The sequence below is a fragment of the Pipra filicauda genome, unplaced genomic scaffold (genome assembly GCF_003945595.2).
Source record: "Pipra filicauda isolate LSUMZ 115617 unplaced genomic scaffold, ASM394559v2 scaffold500_size419342_pilon, whole genome shotgun sequence".
In the NCBI taxonomy this organism is placed as follows: domain Eukaryota; kingdom Metazoa; phylum Chordata; class Aves; order Passeriformes; family Pipridae; genus Pipra; species Pipra filicauda.
The window spans coordinates 120,720-144,403 of NW_024104644.1; the positions used below are offsets into that span (position 1 = coordinate 120,720).

At 45.3% G+C, this 23,684-nt stretch overlaps 1 protein-coding gene across 4 annotated transcripts in view; it reads right to left on the bottom strand.

The window, feature by feature from the left end:
• Positions 1–23,684, bottom strand: part of RABL6 (RAB, member RAS oncogene family like 6) — a 55,905-nt gene that overhangs the window by 22,468 nt on the left and 9,753 nt on the right. For all 4 annotated transcript variants that reach the window (XM_039386785.1, XM_027720425.2, XM_027720430.2 and 1 more), the window contains exons 3-8: positions 20,544–20,591; positions 14,229–14,281; positions 13,045–13,136; positions 12,039–12,179; positions 10,893–10,998; positions 5,397–5,500 (exon numbers count right to left, since the gene is read on the bottom strand). In XM_039386785.1, coding sequence (XP_039242719.1) covers positions 5,397–5,500; positions 10,893–10,998; positions 12,039–12,179; positions 13,045–13,136; positions 14,229–14,281; positions 20,544–20,591 — 544 coding nt within the window. The remainder of the gene's footprint in view (positions 1–5,396; positions 5,501–10,892; positions 10,999–12,038; positions 12,180–13,044; positions 13,137–14,228; positions 14,282–20,543; positions 20,592–23,684) is intronic.

Here is a 23,684-nt window from a genome sequence, read left to right on the forward strand (position 1 = left end):
TTAATCCCAGCTGCTCTACATGCACCCCCACTCCTGTTTATAGCAACAGCAATCCTGGATGGAAGCCTGCAAGTCTGGTCACTGCTGCACCCACAGCCAAGGTACTGCTGCCAGCACCACTCGCTCTCCTGGTTGAGCTGGGCTCCCTGGCTGTCTGTGTGAGCACCTAAATCACCAACGCCACATGAAGCCAGAACGAACAACCTCTGAGTCTCAGGTCGCTGGGTCCCACCATCAAGGCAACTGGGTGACTCAGGCAGGATAAGATGATTGTACTCTGAAGACTTAGGAACAAGGAGATACAAAGAATATATAGAGTCACTTTAGGATACAGAATACAAAACTCAGAGTACTTAAAGCTGGACTCAACAAAGCATAGGACACTCTTAACAATACCAGGGTATTTGAAGATTTACTGTACTTGGTTCTACTAAAGCTGCTGATTTTGGAAACAACCTGCTTTGTTCTGGGAAAGTAGCCAGCTCCAGAGGGAGGGAAGGCTGAGACTACCACCTGTTTCTCCTGCAGAAACACATGAATTTTAAGAGCTGGAGGGAAAAAACACACTACATAACTGAAGTATAAAGAATGTCATCCTTCCCTCTAGCTCAGCCAGGTTGGAGAGTAACACACATGCAGGCTTGGTCTGCACCTGTGCTCCTACACCTTGCTCACCTACAGCGTGTGAAGGACATAACAGGAGTCAGCAAGTTCTTTCAATAGGAAGATACCAGTGGTTATTTGGGGACATCACAACACAGGCTCTTGCCCTAGCACAACGCCAAGGAAAGAAAGCTGTGGCACGTGTGCTTCATGTCACCTCCCTCATCTCCAACCAGACACGTGGCCCAAGCCTTGTGCTGTGACACTGGGGAAATCAGGGTGGTCTGACACTCGTTCTACATGGGCTGCATAAACCAGCTCTGCTGAGCTTTTATATTCAGATCTTCTTCTGTGAGGGAGGTGGGTGGAAAACCAGCACACATGAAACCCTGCCAGCAAGCTCGCAGTAATTTCCAGGGTGGAGGTGTCTGAGCGTCCTCCACACTTTGAAAATACTACATAATGCATGAATGCTTTCTCTGGCTTTATACACACTCCTCAGAGGCACAAGTGTGGCTGTTTTGGGAACACACTGGGCCAAACCTGTCATGTGTGTGTTTTTTCTCAGATTTTATACAATCTGTCCACTTCCTCGTTCTATCCATCAGTCCTTTGCAAAGGGACTCACTCAAAACCCTACTGCAGAACAAGCAGCTTCGTGCCCACACTGGATGTAGTAGACCAGGTCCCAGTAAAGCACAAGGTAAACTCATGCCTGAGTACTCTTGTTCCGTTGGGATACAGAGACAGCAAATGTGCCACGCACGTCCAGGTGGGTCATCTGTCCTCACCCCATGGGCTCCTTGTTTGCCTTTCAGTCCCTCCATTTCAGACAAGTCCAAAATATCCTCAAACCCCTGAATAATTCACTGGAGGTTGGACCTGCTCGCAAGCAGAGACTTCTATGCAATTTTAAAGATGAACACGCTCTGTGGGAACAAAAATTCATCAGAGCCTGAGGTTACTATTGCTCTGCTCCCAGGGCAAACACAAAAAGACTTGTTAGCCTCACAACTTCCTAAAATGAACACAATGCTTGTGTTCATTTCCTATTCGAGATGGGAGCAGCTTTTTGGCTCCTGGTTCTAATGTGCTGTGATCAATTTTTCAAATGTATTTCATGTGGCAAGAAAAGCTTTGGGTTATTTTATTAATTGTGAAAATGAAGATTAATTGGCTGTATGACATCAATTTAACTGGGGTTAGTGATGGTTAGATTTCCACGTGCTTGTTTTGAGCTCATTAAAGGTACTGCACCTGATCCCCCCGATCAGCCCAGGCCACTGAATATGGAATCAATGGCCAAGCAGGGTTTAATCATGCTGTTGTCCTGTTTTCCACCAGACAAAATGGATGCAGCAGGGTAACCCTCTGCTTCATAACATACAGGACATGCACCATGTCCCCCACTTCTCTAGCAAGACCGATGATGACATGTTTAGATGCCCTTAATTCTTAATGCAGCACCCCACAAAAGTATGACCTCGTTAGAGTGCCATTCCAGTTCAGGCTGGCTCCTGACCTGTCTGATGGCCACAGGGATTCACAGCAAGAGCAGAGGATAAAGGTGGGGCATGGGGAAGAGAAAGCAGGAGTGGGTTTACTTTCCCCACTGGTAGCTGGTGTCATTCTGGACCAGCCAAGGATACCAGAGAACAGGTCCAGCAGCAGCTCCTCCTGCCACAGTGCTGGTGTTACTCAGCACCACAGTCTTCCCAAAATTATGAGCTGTGCTCAACGTGGATAAAACAACCAGGCAAATAAAACCCCAACCCCTCAATCAATGACTCTGCAGTGACTAAAGCTGTCGCTGCAGGGAGCATGTATCCCCAAAGCAGAGTCCTCAGCAGGGCAGCCCAAATGCCCTTCTGCAGCCTGGCATCCACAGGCTGAGAGGAGACAGCCTCAAGTTGTGCCAGGGGAAGGTTTAGTTTGGATATCAGGGAAAATTTCTTCACCAAAAGGGCTGTCTGGCCCTGGCACCATTCTGTGAGGGGACAGGCACACTGAGCATAAACAAGTTCTCCTTGTGACAGAAGATAAGCTGGGTACAATTAAAAATGCAGAAATTGAGCAAATTAAGTACAAATTCTGAACAGCATAAGATAAGTAATTGCTCTTTCTTTAATAAGAATTTAAGAACTCAAAAAAGGCTGAAATGTGTTTTTAGCAGCATTGAAAATGTAAAATCTGAGAAAGCACAGAGAAAGTACCAGAGCCAGAGGTGTGGCAGGCAGAGAGAAGCCTAAGCACAGGGAAGGAGCTGGAAGCATCTGACCCTGTCTCCCACGGGCAGTGGCTGCCCGGGATGGCTTACGTAAGGTGGATGAGGCAGCGTCGTGTGCCACCTCGTGTTGTCTCTGGGATCCACATTTTGGAGAAGTGATGTTTTTGTCCTCAGGTCCCCTGCTGCAGCAGGAGGAAGGGCTCTTGTTCTCTTTCTGTTCTCACAGAGCCAAATTTAGAATCAGTCATTGTGACAGAGCAGCTACCAGACGTGCACAGGGTGAATGGAATAACCGAGATGTCCTAGCGCTGTCACCTCGCCTTGCTCCATGGCCTGATTTTATGGCAGGAGAGCAGGAATGGCCTCTGAGGAAGTGCTGCAGCATCCACACCATGGCCTGTGGCCCCAAATGCCTACGGTCACCTCGCCTTGCTGTGCAATTTGGGTGATCCACAGCAGAACTCCCAGCGCTGTCCAAACTGAGGCAACAAACACAAGGGCCTTGTGACAGGAGGTTGTAGCCAGGTGGGGGCCAGTTTCCTCTACCAAGTAACAAGCACTAAAAAGGAACATGCAAAAGAGGCCTCAAATTGCACCAGGGGAGGTTTAGGTTAGACGTTTGGGAAAATTTCTTCACAAAAAGGGTGACTAGGCGTTGGAACAGGCTGCCCAGGGCAGTGGTGGAATCACTGTCCGTGGAAATGTTCAAAAAACACGTGGATGTGGAATTTGGGGACATGGTTTAGTAGTGGTCTTGGCAGTGCTGGGTTAACACAGTTGGACTTCATGATCTTAGAGGGCTTTTCCAACCCTAATGATTCTATGATCTGCCAAGGGTCACCAAGCCAAACCACATCAACGCACATGCTGCGTGCAACAGGGTGAGTGGCAGCAGGTGCTCACTCAGACATCCACTGAAGTAGCATATTAAACATTATAATCCCAAAATTATGGGCATCTGACAAGCATGGATGCAAGGATCTTCCCAAACCCTCACTGCTTTTAATATTTTAGCAACTCCTCCTTTGTCAGGCACCATGGCTGTGGTATTTCTGAGGCCATGTTAAGCTAATTCTGCAGCCTGACAGTGCCATCAGCTCCCCAGCAGCTAGGCAGTGTGGTCACACTGGATGGGATGATCCAGTCTAATACCCACTGCTGGAATCAGGAGGTCTGGCCACTACTTTGCCAGTACCATACTGCTGCTGCTGCTGCCTTTAAGATCTGGTGTTTGACAGATGCTTCTCAGAGCCAGCCCAGTGCAGATTAACCCAGAGGTAGATATGGCATAAGATAGTTTTCATAGAGTTACAGAATCCCAGACTGGTTTGGGCTGGAAGGTACCTTAAAGTTGATCTCATTGCAAACCCTGTCACGGGCAGGGACACCTTCCACTACACCATGCTGCTCCAAGCCCTGTCAAGCCTGGTTTTCTCCTGGATTGGTGAGCTGAAGTGACACACGTGGAGGTCCAGCAAATTCTAAAACTGATGGAAGGGTGAGAGGTGACGAAGCAGGAAGATCTTGGGCTGTGAGTTTGAAATAGCTCTGCCAACTCTTAATTCTTTTAAGTATCTTCCCATTACTGAAGCAGTACAAACAAAAGTATGGAAAACCATCTGACAGCACAGCCCACACAGCCCAGGCCCTTGGAGCAGGGACATCAAGAGAAATGCTGAAGGCATGAGGAGACTAACTGGTCCCTGAGGAATGAGGTGAACACTCTGGAAACAGCACTGTTTTGTGCCCATTGGGGTCTTTCAATGCTCTCAAAGGAAAACACACTGAACAAGGTTATAGAACTCGAAACTTGGGCTGAAAAATGCTTGTCAAAATGGCTGTGCATGAATATTTCATAATCATCGACTCCAACTCCCAAATAAAGCTACTGTAAATAATACTTTTTCAATACATTCTGAGGCTGACTTTTCTGGCTCGTACATTGCAATAAAGGCCTTGTGATGGGAATTCATGGAATATGGATTCCTGTTCACTGTGCAGATGTACTGGCTTTGTGGGGCTAAATATGGCAAACACTGTTCCAAGCAGCAAGCACACAGTCAGGGCACAGAACAAACACAGGGGAGAGGAACCAGTCACTTTTTCAAACTAGAAATGCACCCAGGAGTTTAGGAGTGCTCAATGGAACAAAAGACAGCAGTGTTGTTGCTATTACGTTCTGCCTATCGCAAAACACACAATACACAGGAATACAACAGCCAGAAGGAGAGGAACCAGTTTGTGTACTGAGCCACTGAGAGCTGGAAAATATCCCCTTTCAGCAATTCATCTACAATCCCTTCAGCATGTGCTGGCTCCAGGTGTGCTGCTCAGCCTCACCTCCCCTGCCCTCCCCTGATCACATGCCTGTAAGAACCAGAGCCTTTCACAGGGATCCCCAAGTGCATGCTTTATTTCAGGTGATGCCACTTAAAAGTGACATTTTATCCAAAGAATCCCTAAATGTCACACACTAGACCCTTCAACCTGGCCACATGTCACAACTGGGGCTGCCCAACATTCACGTGACACCCAAACAGTTAGAAAAGACAGCTCAGTGACATACAGTTCGTAGTTTTGGTCTTCAGTCTCTTGCTGCACTGACAGCTCCTCCAGAGTTGCATCAATATCCAGCTGATTTGTTTCCAGCTGCCGCAGCAACGTCTCCCTCTGAGGAAAGGAAAACAAGCCAGGTCTGAGCAGGGAAGGCTCATTGTAACATATCTCTGAGCAGTGAGATCCTGTGTCACCACTCTACCACAGCAACGTGCTGAACAGGAGCACTGGCCCTGCTTACAGTGTCAACTGAAGTACAGAACACAGAGGAAGCAGAAGCAAAAGTAGATAATCCAGAAAGTTTATGTATAAGAAGTGCCTTGTTCTGTGAGCTGTTCTCAGCCATAAATCAATAATGTGTGATTTCAGACACTGCATCACTAGTTACACTTGGATAAAAGATTCAGCTCCTGTGGAGATCAGTTGTGCAACCCATTCACTTGGGTCTTTAATTTTCCCTGTGCTAAAACAGCCCCTCTGTGAGCAGGACTCAGCTGATGCAAAACCTCCCAGTAATTTTCTTTTTGCTGTCATGGTAGATGAGTGAGCATAACTGTCAACCAAGCGACACTTCTGAAGTCCCTGCCCCTCTGCCTCCTGTTGCTGCCCCACAGATGGGGGACAGACATCCCAGTCCATTTCAAATGGAAAGTAAAGTGAGTCGGCTTCACTAATGTAACCCAGGGCAGCCCCATTCAGTCCTTCACTTCCCACATTTCCAACAGAACCCAAGCAAAAATCTCAGCTGAGGGGAAGTGCTGGCTTAACAGACTCCCTCCTCCTGACAGCCCGGATGGCAGTGAGGAGAGATCAATAACCACAGGCATTAGGCTGAGCCAGCTCCAAGGGCTCTGCCACAGCCCTGAGCACAGGGCTGACACAGCATCCATTCCTTCAGAAACATCATTCCGGATCCCCTGGACAACACTAGAGCTGTATGTGATACAAATCCTGCCCCAGAGCCCCGTCCCCTCTGCTCAGGCACAGCTGGCTGGCACACAGCTGGGCACTGGCACCCTGCTTGCCTCCTGGGGGGGCTCTGAGCATGGGGCATGCTGACCAGCTCACACCCCGAATTCTGGAGTCAAAAGCCACACTGTTCAGTGTCTAAAAGTATCAGTCCTCCCTCTCCCACTGCCTAGGCACTGTGTGGCCCAGGAGCAGGGACAGCTCGTGCTGAGCTCGGCCGGTGACTCACGGCACTGCACTGTCCCCGTCACAGCAGGTCCATGGTGCCAGGGGTGCAGCCAAGGCAGGAGGAGATGGAAGAGAAACCACACGCTTCCTCCGCATTGCCAAGGTTTTTGCTTTTATAACTGCCTTATCCTCCAAGAACATTTAAGGTTTCCACTCTGACAAATATTTCTGAAGGTTGGCATCAGTAACCATAGTGAATTTTTAATTCCCTGTTTGACAACACATAAACTCACTGCAGGAAGATCCCACCAGACTAAAAGGCCAAAAGGAAATCTACTACATAATTCCTGGAATAAAATCCCTCTGTGAAGACAAACATTTGCATGAAGCAATGGTGTTCAGTCCCTATGTGCACATGCTGCTGGCATTATGGTTTCACAGACATGACAACTTTGAAGCCATCAAGACACTGTACAGATTTTAAGAGCAAACAACTCATCTGGCTCATTCAAACCACACCACGCTGCTGTGATCCAGGGCACAGTCAGGGCACAGCCCAAGCCCTTCATAGAGCGGGCCAATTTATATCAAATTCTATCATGACTGATATCAGCAGACAAGGTTCAAGTAATTTTTATTTTGTATTATAAGACCAGGTGATTCATCACAGGTGATAACCCTTAAACACACTGAAATTTACTGGAAGGCACAGCCTTTCTTGAAGTTTAAGAGCTTCTGTGATCATTTAATCTAATTTACTGCTTCATGTTTACCTTTGCCATTGTGTTAAGAGCTTGGAGCAATTCCTGTTTTCTTTGCTAGGTTATTTTTATTCATCAAATTCAAAAGCTCTCTTCAGACGGAAACTTGACTTCAATTAACATGTATGCAAAGAATTATGAAATCATTACTTAATGTCAATTCCCTTTATCATGGTTTACAGACAAGAAAGATTCAGAAAAATATGCTATACATATTTAAATGTGCTACACTAATCAGAAGTACTAATAAAGATTTTAGAATTCAAATTCTAGATTTTACAACTCAAGATTCAAGAAAATCAAGATTTCAGAAGTAGTAGATGTCATCCTCCTACGTTATTCAGGCAGTATGAGCAAAAATGAGACAAAAAAGGGCAAGTCTGCTGCTTCTTTGTCCCCAGTTTCCTAAGATGGGTGAAATAAATGCTGAGCAAATTAGCTGAGCAAACAGAGACAGAAGGGCTACTGCTCTCCAGGGCTTACCTTAGGCTCTTTGATAATGACTTTTATTAAACAAGTGGTTTGCCTTGCCTCACACTTTGGCATTGAGACACACATCAGGGTTTTATTTATTTCAATTTTCACAGATCACAGTAAATCAAGAATACAGATTTAATTAAGAGCAAGTTTCAACTAATTTTGTAAAAATTCATCACTATTAGCAGACTTCCAAATACGTCAAAAAATGAATCCTATTTTACCACGCTGGTATTAAAATATTAAAGAAACAGCTTATTTTAGCAATAACCCAAAAGAAGGGAATAAATCATATGCTACAGACCAATGCTTTGGCTGAAAGCCACATTCAAGGGCTTCCTGAGAAAAGGCAATTTCAGCTGTCTGCAGAATCCTGTCTCCTTCCAGTGCAGCATCCAGAGGCCTGGGTGACCTGATCCCATTTGTGGGCCACCAGCAATACCTACAGCTAAACTGCATCCTCAGGTTTGCCAACCCTGCCCCTGGAAAGGAACTGATAAATAATTGAAGAGCCCAGGCTGCCAGAGGGAACGTGCTCTGTGCTGGGGGTATGGATTTCAGCCCTGCTTTCTCTGTGAAAGATGCATGACTGTAAGTTGAGCACAGGAATGTGCCACTGACACCAACCCTAAGGGACAGCCTGGGTCCTCGGATACAGCTGGACAACTCTGCCCCTGGAGAGCTGCAGGGGATGTGCTGAGGGACACAGAAACCCTCAGGGCTGAGTAAATCCTATGTGCATTTTACACCTGGCAGCATCCCTCTGCCTTTACCCTGCTCCAAAGTACTTGGGAAAAGACTCCCTTCTGGAGCCTGGTACTGGCAAGAATCTCTGAAGGCATAAGCAGAACCTTTAGGAATTAAATGTAACTGTGATGTTCCTACAAATTCAGCATCATACTGCACTGGATGTTAATCAGGCCCAGGCCTGGTCCCTGTGCACTCCAAGGCAAGATTCTCAATGAGTCTCCAGGAGCAGCAAAGTGCTCCAAGCCAGCTACTGTGGAGCAGCAGAAGGCACTGCCCATAAACCTGTGGCACAAATGCAAGGGGCACTGGAAAATCCAATACAGCCCAACTCGGCTGAAGTTTGACATCGAGTAAAGCCCCAGTGCCTGGGGGGAAGCAACTAAAAGCCTCCGAATGTGCAGAGTCACCTCCCTTGGCACAGAAGGCAAGGCCGGGGACCTTCTGCACACTGCAGGGAAATGGAACAAGGTATTTCCACGGGGATCCTGTGCTGGGATTTTTATCAGAATGAACACCAAAACACCTGCCTGCAATCCCCGTATGAGCACAGAACTGCAGGAATTAGTTTGGACATTGCTGTTTTAAAGGCACAGCCAGGCAGCTCTCCTGGAATGACAGGCACAGGACAACCTCCTCAGGTCCCACCTTCTGTGCTGAGGTGCAAAGAACAGAGCACACATATTTAAAAGCATGGTTTACATGTGCCCATCCAAAACTCCCCTTGCACATTTTGGGAACTAAATTCTAAGGAGAAGTCTTCCCAGGCTCGTTTCTGCAGTATTGAATTATTTAATTACATGAAAGCCACAGGATGTGGGAGCCTAATTACGTGGCACTTGCACCTTCTGGGCTACCTCCACTGGCACCCTGAGCTCACTGAGGAGGAGAACAAATGTGAGCTGCTCACCCCATTCCCTTACCTCTCCTAAGCAACCACCACTGGAATCTCCAAACAACTAAAGGTTATATAAGATTTATTTTTTCTTTACCCTAAAGACCAAGATTTGTTCAAAAAGTTATCTGGTTTTGGTAACCTTATCAAAGTGTCCTAATTGCTTTCAGTCTCAGATTAATAGATCATGTTTACTTGTACACAGCACATTTAGATGAAAGGTCCCCTAAGACTCACACCCTGAAGCTGCTTCCAAGCAAACCCAATACTACAAACGCTTCAGAATTTCTTGCTTATTACTTTGGCCAGGGAAAATCCTGGCATACACAGACTGTCAACAGTATCACCATGAGCAGCTTCCAGAAACAACTCTGGCAGGAAGGCTTTGTCTCTTATCAACATCAGAGAAAAAAAGGACAGATCTACAAAACTAACAGAAGTAACCTGGGAATTAGTTCTGCGTGATTTCCACCAGACACCCCTTTACCAGTGGAGCTGAGGTTATAAACCCAAACATTTCACCAGCACCATGCTGGCAGATTTCAATCTTCTCCTCTGAGCAGCAAGTTGGATTTATAGCTCAGGTTTCTACAACTGCCCCCTAAAAAAATTATTGTTTGACTTGTTTTACTGGGATTTAATACATCCAGTTCTCTTATTCCAGTTCTTTCTGCTCTGCAGCCTGAGGACATGGTAACATCTACTAACATATTCCAGCTCCTTCTGAACTAGCATTCCAGTGGGGATTATTTGTATAGAAATACACATGGACACTTCAATTACTGGTGAAAGATAATCAACTGCCTATTTTTTTCCCATCCAACAGAAGACAATGACACAACATCATATGTGCCCTTAGAAAGCATAAACTATTGATCCCAAAGGATCCCAGTAGGATCACCCCAAAAGTGCCTCTTCTAAAGGTCCGCAGCTGAGAATCCCATCCTTCTCTGCCCATCTGGCCTTTGCCTTTCTCTTCAGCCCCCCCAAGAATCCTCAATTATGAAGAAAATATGAGATTAGATCCGTGTGCACAGGATCCAAGCAGATCTATTACCGTTAGGGCAAATATTTTCAGCAAACAGAGGTTCCTGAACTGTTCAGTTCATGACCAAATCTCAGCTCGTCTGAGTTTTAACTGAACAGAATTGAAATCCAAAGTTTAATAAACGTGTCTGTGCAACATTTTTGACTTGGTAACTGCACCACTGGATGCCATTTTCATGTCAGTGTTACTCATTCCCTTGGAGCCTTTCTCCAGAAGTCAGTATTGGGAACTCAGCAGAGAAATCCTCTCGCAACCACAGACATGTCACAGGCACCAATGTTCTAACACAATATTGCTATACCAACCCTAATAAAAACAAAAATCTACTCAGGATCCTTTAACACCAAAAGAAACCCCAAATACCAAATTTTTGCGATAGAGACAGAGAAAATACAATTTGTCCCACCCACCCAGCACACCAGGGCAATATCCCTTTCTTACCTGCAGCTGCAAGAAGGGGATGTTGAAGAATTTGTGCAGGTACTTGAGGCCAAAGCTGTTCTTCATGGAAGACTCAGCATAGCGGAAATAGGAGGAGCCAGGAGGCCTGTCCCAAGCAGAGAGAAGAACACTGTACCCAGGACAGACTGCACACACAGGGGCACTGGCTGAATTACACACCACAAGCAGCCCCACAGGCCATCCCCCCATCCCCAAATGTAGGCCAGTGGATCATTCTGCCTGGGACTCTTATTTTGTGCACAGCCAAAATTCATGCTTTGATCCCCTGAAGGGTGGCAGAAAGTGGCTGTTGGTGTGTCACAGTGTCATGTGCCTCCTAGGCTAAGAAATACTCAGCCAGGACACTGGGATGTTGGTTTCCTATACTGGGGATTTACAACTATACAAGTTTCTCATTTCTCAGTGACGGTTTTGGTTTAAAACCCCAAACAGAGTGACAAAAATCACATATAGAGATGAATCTGTAAAGAAATGATTACATCATGGACAAAGTCTTAAAACGGACACCATTTCTGTGTGACTGACACAGGCATAAGCAAGTAAGAGATGAGGAAAATGAAAAAATTACCTTAAAGACATGAAATGACATAAAAAGGTACAATCTACTGAATCTTGACCAACAAATAGTATTTTATACTACATAATAGAGCACTTCAGACCTCTGCATAAGCGAAATTCTTGTCTGGCTGGTGACGGAGGTGTATGACTTGGCTGTGCCCAGTAAATGCTGTGTGGGGAAGCTCAGAGGCAGAGCAAGGAGACAGCTGCACTGGCTTGCTCTCTTGTAGCTGAATTACTTAGAGCAGAGAATGGTTGTGCCGCAAGAAGAGGATTCTTTCACACGAGGACTATTCAGAAAAAATATGACTTCTTGGGAACAGCACTTCTGAAAGGCACTTGCTGCCAGGCCCTCCCAGCTTTCAAGGAACACAGCAAACAACCTGCCCAGAGCAGGCTCCCGGATCAGAGCCCATCGTGTCAGCAGATGCCGCTGTGAGACACTGGGAGCCCAAAGCCGGGCCCTGGGGCAGAGGGTGCATGTGACATGGATGTGAAACATGGTTATCTATGGGTGATGTCAGATAGCAGTCAAGCCCTGCTGCCCTGCCAGGTGGCACAGCTCACCTGTTCAGGTTGTCAATGAGGTCCCGCACGTCACCGGGCAGGATGACCCGGTGCTCCCCCATGTCCCGGTAATTCCCAAGCACACACACTGGAACGTGGGTCGGTACTTTAGGAAGCTCCCTCAGAATATAGTTAAATGTCCTTCATCAGAGAAGAGAGAGAGAGAAAGGCAGATGAGTGGGAACATCCTTCTTTGAGCAGCTTCATGCACAAATCGTAGGGAAAAAAACCCCAAAGAATGTTTTTTCCAAAATTCTTCCAACTCTGTGGATTCTTTGTCCCCTCAGAGAAATACATTAAGGCTCAATATGTTTGGATCATTCTTTATCCCAAAACAACTTGATAAGTTCAATAATCCACTTCCACCAGCAACCTCACATCTACAGCAATGTTTCCCTCAGTCCTGCAAAACTGTGTGGGGTCAGTAGAAGAAACGTTTTCCCTCCTTTCAACTTCCCCCAGACTCTCTGACCAACACCAAACCCGTACAACATTAGCTTAAATATAAAGCAGGAGCTCTTACCCCCTCCTCTTCCCACTCTGGTTTCCGTATTTGCCTCACCCTCCTCAGCAGATGTGCAAAATGAACAGTTCATTATTTCTGTACATTAATGCAGCCCAGGGCCTCTAAATAATCCATACTAATACCAGTCTTCCTGGGAATTCCTCAGTAGCATTCCCCTTTCCCTTGTGTTCTGGGGAGCAGGGATTTGTAACATGCACTTTGCACCTGTGACAGCGCTAATTATCAAGCCTCAGCCAGCAGTGTATCAGCAACTGCAACACACAACCTACTGGGACACTGCTTGTTTGGAACAAGCCCAGGAGAGGGGTTTATTAAAACCCATGTCACAAGACAAAGCTTTTATTTTAAGGGATACAAGCTTGCTTCAACTCATTAGGCTGGTTATCAGCTCTCAAATCCAACTGGGAATCTGGAAATCTAGAAGTAATTTGTTTTGCCTAAATAAAGGAGAATCATGAGATACCACTGAAGGTCTCTTACCACTGCTTGGTGATGTCAAACATCATCACTACACCATTGCAGTTCTTATAGACATCCAGGAACTCTGCATCCAGAGCCATTTCTGACTCTGCCTGAGGAAATAAAGGCAAAGAAGCAGCAAATAACTTGATTCAACGTTAGGCTTGTACAGAACGCAACGGATACAGTGCTGAATAGGCAAACTTCTAAAGGGGCAACCACTGTAAGGAGTATCTGTGGATGTCACGCCATCATTATTGAAGTAAGACATGTGGTGGTTCCCAGCTTCCACTTCTCACAGGAGCAGCACATGAAGCACCTGACAGTGTCTGACAGCACATGCTAAAACCCACCCCTGCCCTTTTCCCCTGAGCTCTCAAATCCTGCATTGGCAAGAAAACTCCATATAAGCTACAGGGTGGAGGACAGAGGGCACAACTCCCATTCCATCTCTTTGCTGATCCAAATATTGACTATACTCCTTAACCTTCTGGTGTCCAAAGCCAGGAGGCAGTTTCTCTCATGGAGGACTGACAGAATTTATTAGCACCTGATTGTCTTCTCCTCATTTGGACTCTGCATGCCTCAAAGTCCAGACAGTACTGGACAGTACAGGTCCCAACTGAGTCTCCATAGCTCCTGCTGCAATTTGGCGCCTCCGGAACAATTCTCACTCATTTCCCAGGAGTGGAAAACGCACCATGTTTGCAAAGGAAGAAGCAGCTGCGCTATTTGTTCTCATAAAGGTTTTTTCCACAGGAGAATATTTTAAGGAAAATTGTCCTCATCTGACCACACAGCCTGAGCAGCACTGGCACTAGTGAAAGGTTAACAGCCCAGCTCTGAGGTACAGCCAGGGCAAGGCATTGAGCGATTTCTTGAGGCCCCACAGGAAGGCCCTGACAAAAGGACTTCCTGCCACTGCCCACAGGCAGAGAAGTACAAAGCTGCTGAGCAAACACCTCAGCAGTGCAGTCATTTCCAAAAGACAGAATGGAAACCAGCAGGGAAGTTGTGGTGAGGGCAGGAGAAGGGCTGAAATGCACAGAACAAAGAGTGCAGAGCATCAGGGGTCCCACTGCCCCTCACCCACCTGCCAGGCCAGTCTTAGAGCAGAAACAAATACAGAACTTGCTCTCCATGGACCAAAAGTGGATGCAAGGCCTCCCCCTGAGAGGCAAACCTCTGCATCCCAGGTGACTCACCTCCTGAGGGTCATTCTCCAGTTTCAAACCATCTCCTCGTTTTTTGCATTTTCCTTAAAAAGAATTGTACAAAAAAAAATAAAGCATTACACTGGGCAGAGAACTGCAGGATGGGTCTGGGCAGGACCACAGCAGTTTGAACATAACCTTAAAGCAGATCCTACTTCTACTGTAAGCCTGGGGGACGAGAAGGGGTAGGACAGGCATGCCTTGTTGAGGAATCCAAGCTCCCCATGTCAAGAATCCCAGCTAGTCTATTCAAAGATGCAGTAAGGATATCTGGGGTAGCTTAAACCATGCTCTTCACAGCATAAAGCCCCAGTGACTGAGTAACACAGGGTTGGTGCACTCCTGGCCACAAAGGGAAGCTGCTTTGTTGCAGTTTTTGTTGCATTAGTGTTGAAGAAGCAAAAGCTCATGGGGCTGCTCTGACTGATGGCACAACTGCATGTGCAGCCTTCCTGAGAGATGCTGTGATACTGCTGTGCTGTCACTGACCTGAAGCAAGAGGTCAGGTCATAAATGTGACCTCAGAGCCCATCAGGTGCTTTGGGCTGCCTCATGACTAAGGAAAAAAGGGGTGGCAGGTGACTATGAGAATTTAACAGCCAAAAGACAGACAGAACTTACAGAAGGGGAAATCCAAGTGAAAGCAAATAAACTGTGGGAACGGGGCTGTGGAGACAGAGAGGGCCTACATGTGCTCCAAAGGCCAGAGCCGGAGGGTTGGGTCTGGGCATCACCAGTGTAGGTGCAGAAAGGAAATCCTCCAAAGGTATCACCCAAAGCACACAGAAATAAGCCAGAAGACAGGTACAACTCTGATTAAGCTCCCAGAAAAGTGCAAGAGACAACAAGCTACACATTTGGAGAAGACACTAGAAAACCACTCTAGAGTCTTGCCTCGCAGTCCCACAGCCATGGGTCCACCTGGAGCAATTTACAGGTTTCTCTCCAACTCATCTGCTTCCTCTAAGGCTAAAGTCCAGCCCTCATAGTTAAAGGGCAGCCCCCTGAGACTTCTCCCTTTCCTTACAGTTTAGGGAAGCACTTGATAAGTTCACAAAATGACATTTTAAAGTACCACCGGCATTTGACTCAGCACTCCCAGAAAAGGAGTCAGTGTTTTTAAACCTCAGCTCCCTGAAAACTTTGTGTTACATCAGTTACACTCTAATCATGTTTCCATATCTTACAGCCTGGAGTCATAGTAGACAGGTGTATCTGCACCTACGACCACCAGAGTGGCCATCAGCTGACATGATTTTCTGGTGTAGACACCCGGCTCTAAGGATAGCCAGGAGTCTCAACATCTTCTGTCATCTACTGCCAAGAAGGTTTACTGTGGACATACAATGAAAAAATCTGTCCTCTTGTTTAAACTCTGTGTTCAGAGTCTCCAGAGTTTTATCAATGATAAGCACTGCACAATGAAGAACCCTGCAACATCTGGAGTGATATTCTACAGATACCAAGTATCTCCCAGATGTTACTGACAGCAGTTGAGAGCTGCACTTCTGAATTAACTTTGTTCTGTATTTTCTTAGTCTAAATAAAGACAAGCTAACTAAATTATACTGGCACAGACCTGGGATTCCTTCTCATGATTTCTAGAAATTCACTGTGTTGCTGACAACAGAAGGTGTTGGCAGCTCGGATGCACCTGCAAAAACCCTCCCAGCAACTCTGTAAAAGACTCTGCAACACTGAGGACCAAAATAGTTTCCACCAACTCTTCAACTCTGCTGAATCACATTGAGTGAAGACTTGTGGAATTCAGGGTTCTGCCAGATGCTGCATGTGAAACAAAGTATTTGTTCTTCCTGCACCCAGCTCAAGGATAAATAGTTAGAAAATACAGTTATTTAAGGAAAGTTTTAATGCTGCAGGTTACAGCAGGATATTCTGGTGGGTGTTTCTGCGCATCACTGCAAAATGTTGCACCACTCATGACATCTTACTGCTTGCATCTGAAAGCAGTAGAAATATTAATCCTGATCCTTCCTCATTTGGGCATTGTGTTTCCCCGAGGGATCCAAGTATGGGCTCTGATTTCTCCCGGTGCAGCTGAAGGTGTGGATTGTCTAGGCCATGCATGCCTTTTCCCACTTCAATTCATTTCAAGTCAGTGGCATTTGTGTGGCTTCTCTAAATATCAAAGCATTGCTATTTCTGCAGTCACTGCTAAATGATGCTTTGCGTGACCTAAATTTCTAAGTCAAGAGAAGCTCAAGCAACCACAAATACTATCCATCATTCCTCCCATCCTGACCAATCAAGGTGTCTGCCTAACCCAGGCACACTTACACTCAACGCTTTGAGATGGAATATGTGACCTGCAAGCCTCTCCCTGCTCATGGTTTTCTGTGTGGATCCAGAGAAATGAGTAATCTTCTCGCACATGGCACATCAGTGCCGCAAAGGAGGTCACCTCAAAGGAGTCACAGAGCTGAAAAGCGCATGTGTGTACAGATTCATGCACAGGATCTATTTTTGGAACCAAAACTGCGGGATGAGCCAGACAGAGGCAAAATATATGCAGTGAAAAGATGCATGGTGAGAGTTGTGTGTTTGAGGTTGCACTGATGGGTAATGTAGGAGCCTCAATCAGAAAACAAGGCTCTTTGTGCTGTGATGGCTCAGGTCCTCTCCCTGAAATGATGGCTGCTCCTTATTCACAAGCATAGGAGCAACACTGACACCAAACACCTGTGGCAGCAGAGCTCCAAAATCTACCGAACAGTTCTTACTGGACACCAGAAGACTCGGGTTGTGATCAGCACCCGAGTCTCTGCATCTCTGTGTACCATCAGTTTTGGTGCAGGATAGCAAGGATTCAGTGTAGCTTGCCAACAAATGCTGTCCACAGTGCAAGGGAGCTGCTTCCCTTCACCGGTCAAAAATACACATCTGGAATATTTGCATCCCCTGTGTTATCTAACTTGGGATGTCTGAAAATAACAAAAATATGAATTATGATCTTTCCTTCTTCTTGCAGCACACCTCTGAGAGGGAGAGGGGTGAAAGGGCAGCAAGAAGGAAAGGAATCTCCAACACAAGGGAAACAGTTCATGCTATTTTGTGGGCAATAGAAAAAACTATGATCTGATCCCTTCAGGCGCGTATGGGAAAAGATGTGGGAACCAAACTGGCAGAAATTACAAGACAGGAATTCACAACTGTTCCTGAATCACCTGCATTCAAGCAGCTTCTCCGCATTCAGGATCCGTTACAGCTTATGACCTGCAGTAGTTACACAACTTGCTGCAAAGTCAGAAAGATGAGTCAGTAGTGTGACTTTTGCTGAGAGAGATCTTTCCTGTGTTCTATCAGTTCCAAAGGCAGCAAAGGAGATGATATTTACTACAAATGCTGCACAAAATTCAATACAATTCATAGCTGGGGGCAAGCTCAACTTGGTAAGATTTAACAAATAGCATCCTTCCAGACATGAGCCCAGCTCCCTGAGCAGGCCCACAGAGAATGCAGTAGGGACTCCAGTGAGTCTGAACATCTTAAAAAAGAATCCCAAAGAGTCAAGAACAAGCAAAGAGGAACAGCACAGTCTGGCAGCTGCCATTCCCCTCTGCTTCACCACACTAACCACCCTCATAGCTTTTAAGTTTTCACAACAAACCTCCCCACACTTCTCAATTAACTCTGGATGCTAAATAAACAACACCAAGTTAAGTCACCGTCCAGGCAGGGCCAGCAGAGCTGCCTCCTGCATCCTAAAAGATTCTGGAGGTAAGACCCACCCTGCTGAACCAGCAAGGACAGGGAACACACTACTGGGGAGCACCAGGAGAAGCATCATAGAGGAAAATCACTGTTAACTTCAGAAATATACATTAAGTTTTCAGGGTGCAATTCCCTGAAATTTGGGGTGCAATTGCCTTCTGCTATTCCCCCCAGCCCCCTGTGACAAGCAGAATGGCAGCACTGCACAGCAAAGGAAAGCTCAAAGCTGCTTTACTGAACTGAAGTTGAAAACTGCAGTTCATGGATACACCTGTTAGACGGTCAAGCCATAATAACCCATTTCAGGGCTTCCAACGCAGCTTCAAACATCTTCATTTAAATAGAAGTCTCCTAATTTCCTCCAACAAGGAAATGGGGAAACACTGGTGAAAGAATTTAGCCTGGAAAACAACGTTATGTTGAAATGCATGTTCAGAACATGCATTTTTTGACAGTTTCAAATCCAGCCTGATAAATGCAGCATTCTGCCCAAGTCTAAATATGTACATTAGCCAGGACCTGGTAGGTAAGGAAACAAAGGAGGATTTGGTCTTGTCAGCACTACGCTACAGCAGCACTGGATACTTTACTACTGGAAGTCTGCAGTGTAGTGTGGCTCTCACCCAAAGCATCAGGCAGGAGGATTTTTTGTCCTAAGCATACAGAAGGAAAATAAAAATGTCATGAGATAACATTAATATGAAAGTTAGATATGAGCAGGCTCTTAATGGTTAATATGAACATTTTCCTAAAGTTGCACTTATCAGGAATCCACCATGCTATGGTAATAGGAAAGGATTTGATTTTGTTAACATCTTTTTACACTGCACTCACTGATTGCAAAAAATACATATCTGTGGTCCATAAGCAGGGATCTTAACAGAATGAGTTTTATTTTAAAAGGCTACAAAGTGGAGGGAAGAGAGAAAGTCCCTTGAGATTTCTGACACAGGTTTCACTGTCAGAAACAAAAGCAGGAGCATAAGAGCTGTTATCAACATCTGCATGTATCACATCCCATCTGCTTTGCCAGAAAAATTACAAGTCTCTAGTTGAGAAGATGACTGCTCAGAGAAGCTATTCACAGAAATAAATGCTGGAACCACATTATTCCCAAATTAACTATCTATCTATTCATACCAAAGCTGCAAGGCAGCGGGAACACAGATGTTTTGCTCAGATTCCAGCTTCTCACTTGTCATCCCATGATCCAAAAGCCAAACTGTAATCAGACTGACTTCAGCAGTAACCCTGGCCAAAGCAAGGTTTTGTCTATACTGTGAAAACGGGGGCTTAAACCAATAAAAAGATAAAGTACACAGGATTTTCATTTAAAGTTCCTGGCTCAAGTTTACCCTGAAGGCTCCATTATGCATCTGAACTAGAGCCACCACCTCTAATTACTTTTCTGGTTTTACTATTTTGAATACAATTCAGCTAATTTCTCCCTTTCCCACTCCCTATTGTATTTATTGTCTCAGTTTTAGGTGTACTCAGTGTAAGCTGCACAGGTGGTGGGGCAGAGGTGGTGCCCCTCGGATGCCGTTCGGACAACAGTGTGGATTCCAGCCAAGGCTGCAGGAAAGGCAGCACCAGACAAACCATCAAAGTTTAAGTTTTGATGACTGTGGTCAACAGATTTGACAGAGAGAGACACCAAACAAGGAGCATAACCCACAGAGCAACAGCTGCTCACCTGTACAGCTGCTTTCCTGACCATACTCACACTAAACCAGGAGCCTGACTGATACCAAATGCCTCTTAAAAGCCAAACAAGATCTGCATTTGGGGCTACAGAATGGGCTGTTGAGATTTACATCTGAACCCCAACCCCTCCCAGGAAGAGATCATACTGCCTATCCCAGTTTGCATTGCATCCAGTCTGCATCTTCACAGATGTTTTGGGGTTTGGCTTTACTTTTTATAAAATAGAAGTTTACACTCTGACAAAAATTGAAAACTAATGAAAAATGTATTTATACATCATAATGCTTTCCTTGGCTAGGTGTTTAGAAAAGCTTTTGAGAATGCACATATTGCATTTTCTGTCCTAAGTAAATTTAAGTAATTGGCTTCTCTTTCATCCTTTCCCCCTGCAAGCACTACCCACTGCAGATACTGTTTTATCCACTTAACAATAGCATGCCTTCACAAAACAGCTTAACAAGAACTTTCAGAACCAGAGAAAAGAACTTGGAACCTGTCTAAACATACAGCAAACTATAAAGGGAAGAAAGTAAAGTTTATTCTAAAGCTCAGAGAATCTGAATACACTGAGCACCAGGCTACTTCATCTATCATGGGCACATGGAACAACCGCTTCTGAACTGCTTCTGGGTTTGATCAGTAGATTCCAGATCAGTTCAGATTCTAGATAATGGGCTCTCAGCATAGGACACTCACCTCTCCTTTCCATATTTTTTTCAGGAAGTAATATCTGTGCACTTGAAAAAAGTAAGTAGAGATGTTTTTTCAAAGTAGAATAAGTAGGTATTTCTATATTCTATGTAAGTTTTTAATCAAAATTGAGAAAGAACAATAGATCTCCATTAGAAAAGAAGTTATAAATCTTACCTTTGTCAACTACATCCCATACTTCAACTTTCACAATATCATCAGTGGCTGGAAGCACAATAAGAAAACAAAAGATTAAAAGAAGGTTTCAGTGATATGTCCATCACTCAGTGCTCACCAGAGAGAGCCCAACCCAAAGCCAACATGGTGAAAGCAGCACAACAATGCCAAAAGAAAAGCAAATCCTGTGTGAGAAGAAAACCCAACCAGAACAAGAAGGTGGTGCGCTGCTGAAGGTCCAAGCTGTCAACCAAAACCATGCCATCTAAAGAACTTCCTAAAAATTCTTAGTCACATAAGTGATGGCTGGATTTCCTTGATGGTTCATGTCAGATTTGAAGCGTGTTGTAAGTATTTTGTGTAGATTCTTTTCATAACACACAGAGCTTTCCATAGCCCTTCAAAAATGATGAAAATTTAATTCTGAGGATAAAGTCTGGTCTATAAGCAAGACGTACAACTGGAAGAAGGAATATACACATTTAGGGAAGATCAACCTTACTAGTGGCATTTCCAAGTAAACGTGACAGCCAGTGCAGACACCCCTGCAGCTACCAGAAACATATTTTCTCTGCACATTTCTAGGCGCATTTCGTGAAAAATAAGGTCTCACTAGCACTTTTGCCTCTTACAAGCTGCAGCATCAATAAATTACAAGCAGTAACATAACTATATATTTGAGTTGCTAAAATCTTAAGCAAGACATGCAAAATTCTAACTCCAGTGACTGGCACTGAGAGCACAGATAGCAGTTTCACTTTTGGGTGGCATGAGGGACAGGCAGATCTGATTCAATGTTTCCACAGAATCCAAGGAGTCTGATCTTTAGAAAGTTGTTATAGGCTTCAAAGCAAAAGCTTGTAGTTGGAGCAGCTCTGAACATAAAGCAATGGAATAGGAGGATAATGTCTCAGAGTAGAAAATAATCTCACAGGATGGCATGAGAGTTTAGCTAAGTGTCACTGTCAACCAGGAAAAATTTTCTCTACAGAATTCACTGTTGGTTTAACTTAAATGTTTCAAAATATTGTAAAGACAGATTATGAATAAAGGAAAATTTTGATCCTCTACTTCTGGAGAAAGATCGTTTTTTACATTTATGCATGATGCAAAATCGGCCTCTGTTTTCCTCACAGTAACTTTCACTTATCTCCCCCTGTGCCAGCTGGCAGTGGGCACTGGGCACACAGGACACTCCCCCCAGGTCAGCCAAGCCGGTGCCTCGCAGGACTGAAAGCACATGGGTGTACAGCAGCCTGCAGTCTGAACACTTCTGCTCAAACCACTACACTCCCCAAATTAATTCTGTCCCTGAACATTCCTACATACCATCAAGCCATGTACAGCTCAAGTCCAACATATTAGTCATTCCCCTGGCACCCAACTGAGCCAGCTCCTCACTCACAGGCACTGGCACTGAAAGGAGCTCTCCCTGTGCCCTGGACTGCTCAGGGTGTGCCGTGCCCCTGCGGGTGCTGGGACACAGATCAGCTAGTGGAGGTCTGCCCCAAATTCCTGCCCTGCAGGTGATAAGGCAATCCTGGTGCCTTTCTACAATCAAGACTTGCTGTAAAAGGGTAGGAGATGTTTGCCTTTTCCAGATGCCAGATTTTGCAGGGGCTCGGGAGGAGCCCAGAAAGCTACTTGTTCTTTCCAGCAGTGCCACGTGAAGCTGTACATCAGCACTAACAAGGGGCTCCTGGGGAGAAGCTGGAACCCCAGTTCAGAGACGTGAGCCCCTGTGGTGACAGGCAGTGTTCTCCCATGAGGTGACCCAGTGCTTGGCACTGGGACTTTGCTCCCAAGCTCCAGAGCTCTCCACCTCCTTATCAGGAGCCAAACACACCCTCAGTTATGATTTGTTGACCTGCTGAGTGATTTCTGCAGTACTGACACCCTGCTGAGCAGGCAGCTGGGAAGCTGAACCTCTTGACCCCCACAGACCTGCTCGACACCCCTTTTGTCTGAGGGAAAGGTTGAAATTTCTCAAAGAAAATGAGATTCTGCATGAGATCCAAGAAAACCAAAACTGTATTTCCACATGCTCCTGCTAGCTCACAGCCAGGAAGTTCTTTTTCATCACTAGTGTCACTCCTGATGATCCTGATCATGAAAGAGGATAATTGCTTTAGTGCTGCTGTGTTGGCTTTGGTGTGTGATTCATGCCCAGCAGCATCTCACCTGAACTGGCTCTGGAAGGGATGTCGCAGCAAAAACAGAGCCAGTTCATCCTTTCAGCTCCCTAACTTGGATTAGCACAAACCACGATCAAACCACTGCAGAGATCTGTTCTCAGCTGCTATTTGGCCAGGTACTCCATAGCACACTGAACACTGCTTTCCCAGAAAACGGTGGAGAGCTGTGAGAAGACTCCAATTGCAAGAACATTCATTTAAAAATAAGAATCATCGGATTGTGGGTGGGTTCACCACCACGAACTCACAGGCCCTCAGGCATTTTTACTCTCCTGCAATGACAAGATTCACTTCATTCGCTCTGGATCACAAATCCTACAGCACAGGGCAGCTCTGCCATCCCTCGCTCCCACCCATAAAGCATCCAAAAGATCTGAATGAAACTATTTGCCAATGTTTATTTCAGACTTCATTTCTGAGGCTGCCAAACAGAGAATAAAATTGGTGACTAGCATAATCTAAAAAAGTGTTCCTTAGGGTCAGGAATGGTAACTCCTTACTTGGACAAAAAAATTACGAATATCCATTACAGTTGGCACAGAAAAGCAACTTTGTTCATTCTGCGTAGGAAGAAATAACTCAAATTCCGCTACCTTCATTAATTCCTCAAGTATAAAATTTCTGAAGGTGCTACATTCCACATCTAAAATGTCATTCTTCTAAGACCAGGCAATGTAAGAATCCTTCAATATTTGACAGGAATTTCATTAACATCTGTAAATATTTGCTGCCAACTACTTCATAATGTTTATTTAAGGTAGCTTGAGAGCATGATCACAGGAAAAACAAACTTTATTTTTCCTTTACTGATTAACTTGGCCAACGGGGCAGGAATTACATCTGAGCCAACTACTCTGAGGGCCCACATCACCTGTCTTGGATGGAAAGTTCTCAAAGCAGGAAACAGACCTTATAACATCTTTTAAAATGGGGGTTACATTTTAAA